The following is a 3,673-nucleotide window of genomic DNA, read 5'->3' on the forward strand; positions in this document are numbered from 1 at the left end:
TAAAGAATTAAGAGAAAACTATCCAGACGATTTCAAGAATTATTTGCGTATGAATAATGAGTTATTTAATATACTGTTAAATAAAATCAAATTTAAAATAATCAAACAAGATACAGTTACGAGAGAAAAAATAAATGCAGAAGCACGTTTAGCCGCAACCCTTCGATATCTAGCAACAGGACGTTCATTTGAAGACTTAAAATTCAGTATCGGTATATCTGCTCCATCTCTTTCTAAAATAATACCAGAAGCGTGTCAAGCTATTTGTGAAAGTTTAAAGCTGGAATATGTAAAGGTAAACAAAAGTCTATTGCAAAGTTTGTTAATATTTATTATCAACATAAATTGCATATTAAAAATCAACATAAAGGAGATTGCCCAAGTGACTATGGCACTTGGTATCGCAATCAAACTTATAGATTATATACTAGCTCTTAAAGCTTGATGTACTTTTAGAAACGATTAAAGATTTTATGTAATTAAGCCGCAGTTCGCGGAAATAAAAATGAAACAATAGTGTTATTTAACACTTTAAAAACTTACTTTATTGAGTTTAAACTACCGATGAACGTTAAGTTTTACGTTTATTACATAGTAATATTTTAATTTACACGACAAATGTGAAAAGTAAATCGTAATAAACATTATTTCAAGTGAAAAAGTTGTTAATACAAAAGTTGTAGATCTTTTTGTTCATAAAATTTTATTAATTAAGCTAAATTTATATTTTCTTCTGTGTCCCTTGTTTCACTAGAGGTAGAAGGAAGGTACTGAGTTACCAAGGATGGTGATTCATAAGAACTTCTCGAGTGTGAGGATGTTGCAGTTGCAGTTGCTCTTTGAATATTCTTGTTACAAAAATTGTCACATATATCAGTATCATCTGTTAGTTTTTTTAATAACCCTCTGCGTAAAACATTATTTATTATAGATTCCGCATAAATGGCCTGTAACGGATTCATTTTGGCTAATTTTTTGGCCATATTTATTCCAGCAACATCAAACTCCGAAAGTTCCTTGTAACTGGATTTAATTGTATGAGAGCAGACTTTATGGAACTCTGCCTGGTAGTTGGTTGTAGCCTTCCTTTTATTTCTTTGAGGTTTCGCCGCTTCAATCGGAGTAGCTTCAGCCTAAAAAAATATAAAATTTAATTGTTTCACTTTTTAGATGCCGTCTACCAAGGAAGAATGGATTAAAGTAGCAAAGGAATTTGAAACGAAATGGCAATTTATCAATTGCGGGGGAGCCATGGATGGCAAACACATACGCATTGTGCCGTTACCGAAATCCGGAGCCGTTTACTAGAATTAGTAATTACAAAAACTTTTATAGCATCGTATTGCTGGCCTTAGTTGGTCGTAATTATGAGTTCATTTATGACGATGTGGGTAAAAATGGAAGAAAATCCGATTTTGGGGGTATTAGAGTGTACAGATTTTTATCGTAAATTGAAATCAGGTGAACTTAATTTTCCAGAAAATAATGAAACTATTAACAACTTAAACTTCGTCGTTTTGGGCGATGAAGCGTTTGTAATAGAATCAAATTTTCACCATATTCCCAGAGAACTTGATTACGAAAAAAGGATTTATAATTACAGACTATTAAGAGCTCGTAATGTAGTTGAAAATGCCTGCGATTATTTCAGCAAAGTTTAGATTATTACAAACGGCTATCGCTATAAATATAAAAAGCCACAACAATATATGTTATGTCGTCCTTGCTATTTGCACTTTACATAATTATTTGTGCAAACACAGTAACTCATATTCAATTTCTAGCCTCACAATGGACGATGCTATAACAGACACAATTCAACATGGCGAGACAGTTGAAAATTCTACTTCATTAATTAATCTTCAAACACGTTCCAACGAGTGATATAGTTTAGAAGCCAAACGAACAGAGATCAATACAAAACTTATTTTAATACAGATGGAAGTGTTGAGTGGCAAGATCGTATGGTCTCAAATGGAAGAGCTTAAGAGTATCTAGATTAAAAAATACAAAACTGTAATAATAAAACTAAATTAGGTAAGTTGTTTCCCTGCTTCGATGGGACTGAATATATCTTTAGCAATACGCGGGTGTACCTATTATTATTACACCTCTGCCCACTCCTGCGGGCTATAACGGGCGTGGTGATAAAAAAAGTAAGATGTTTGACTTGTAATGTTACTAGACTGTACTATACATACTTTACTATAAAAAATATAATAAAGTTCACTTACGATTTTATTTTGTTGCTCATTTCCGCCAACAGTATTTTCTTCTTCCTGAGGCGAAAGAACATCGTGATGAAGATGTTCGTTACTTATAATCTCATTCTTTAGATCTTCATCAATATTTGATATGCTATTGGTAGGTATTTCTTGGTCCTTAGTAAAAAGCATATAGTCAAAGTACCAGAGGGAAGATTTGTATAAGCCCTCTGTTCCTCTTCCACTACGCTGGCTGTCTATAACTTTTTTCAATTCCTTTCGGAACGAGCCCCTTAAACTTTGCATTTTTTTTTACAACAAAATCACGATTGGCGTCAATAAAACCTTTTTCTTTACAAAACTCGACAAGTTTTTTATATGCTTGGTCTTCTAAATTCTTGTTTTTGTACTCCACCGATTTAATTTTCCAGAGACATGGGAAAGATCTGTATAAAGTAATAAGCTCCAATACTAATTCCTTGCTCCACGTGCGTATGTCCGCCATCTTATTCGTGCGCGAAAGAATTTATGTGTAAAGGCAACCACAGTACAACCGTGAGTGCGATTGCGCGCACGACTGACGAGCGCGGCATGTGGTCTATCCTTCTCTTTATACGCGCGCTCTTTCACGCACGATTGCTGATTCATGCGCGATAGAGTGTGCGTATAAAGGCCGCTATTGCCACGGTACCAGCCACTCTACTCTACTAAATTTTAGTACTCTACTCTAACAATGGTGTCTACAGTAAGTAGGATAGTTAGTAGGTACTCTATCGCTCTACTCTACCGTTTACTCTACCTGTGTACAGCGGCCATAAGAAACAGGGGCAAGGGGTTAAAATTCAATTTGATTTCGTTATTAATTATAATTTTTGTGTGTGTATATAGATTATGTATTTGCTATAAAATTTTACTTCCTTAAATAGTGTTTTACGTTCTCAATTAATTAAAATTTATTATATAACTAATGTTTGATTCGTTTATAGGTAGGTATCTTAATACTAGCTGTGCCCCGCGGTTTCACCCGCATTGCTCCGCTCCTGTTGGTCTTAGCGTGATATTTATTTATTTTTTATTTTATTTATTTTATTTATTTATATATTTTATTTATATAGCCTATATAGCCTTCCTCGATAAATGGGCTATCTAACACCGAAATCCTTTTTCAAATCGGACCAGTAGTTCCCGAGATTAGCGCGTTCAAACAAATAAACAAACAAACTCTTCAGCTTTATAATATTAGTATAGATTATAATTTATAAATGCTAAAGTTTGATGATAGAGGTATGTATGTTTGCTACTCTATCACGGGAAAACTACTGAACCGATTTTGAAAATATTTGGCAATGACGTAGTTTATGTATCAGAATAACACATGAGGTATAGAAATATTAGATTTTTCACGCGGGTTCGTTGGCACAGTAGTAATAATAACTTTCTAAGAAAAAAATTGTTATTTCTTGCTTAAA

At 33.5% G+C, this 3,673-nt stretch overlaps 1 protein-coding gene across 1 annotated transcript; it reads right to left on the reverse strand.

Annotated features, from left to right (window-relative positions):
- Positions 1-710: 710 nt before the first annotated feature.
- On the reverse strand, positions 711-2,707 carry LOC123700432. Its single transcript, XM_045647643.1, has 2 exons — positions 2,235-2,707; positions 711-1,133 (listed from the first exon to the last, which is right to left on the reverse strand). The coding sequence occupies exons 1-2, from the start codon at positions 2,508-2,510 to the stop codon at positions 711-713; spliced, it is 699 nt and encodes a 232-aa protein (XP_045503599.1). The 5' UTR covers positions 2,511-2,707.
- Positions 2,708-3,673: the final 966 nt, after the last annotated feature.

Source organism: Colias croceus, chromosome 19, assembly GCF_905220415.1.
Source record: "Colias croceus chromosome 19, ilColCroc2.1".
In the NCBI taxonomy this organism is placed as follows: Eukaryota; Metazoa; Arthropoda; class Insecta; order Lepidoptera; family Pieridae; genus Colias; species Colias croceus.

Bases quoted from the DNA above. Each gene is read 5' to 3' on its own strand.
- LOC123700432 (XM_045647643.1), bottom strand. From the start codon at position 2,510: ATGCAAAGTTTAAGGGGCTCGTTCCGAAAGGAATTGAAAAAAGTTATA. The intron at 1,134-2,234 runs GTAAGTGAACTT...ATATTTTTTTAG, and splicing joins ATGAGCAACAAAATAAAATC to GCTGAAGCTACTCCGATTGA.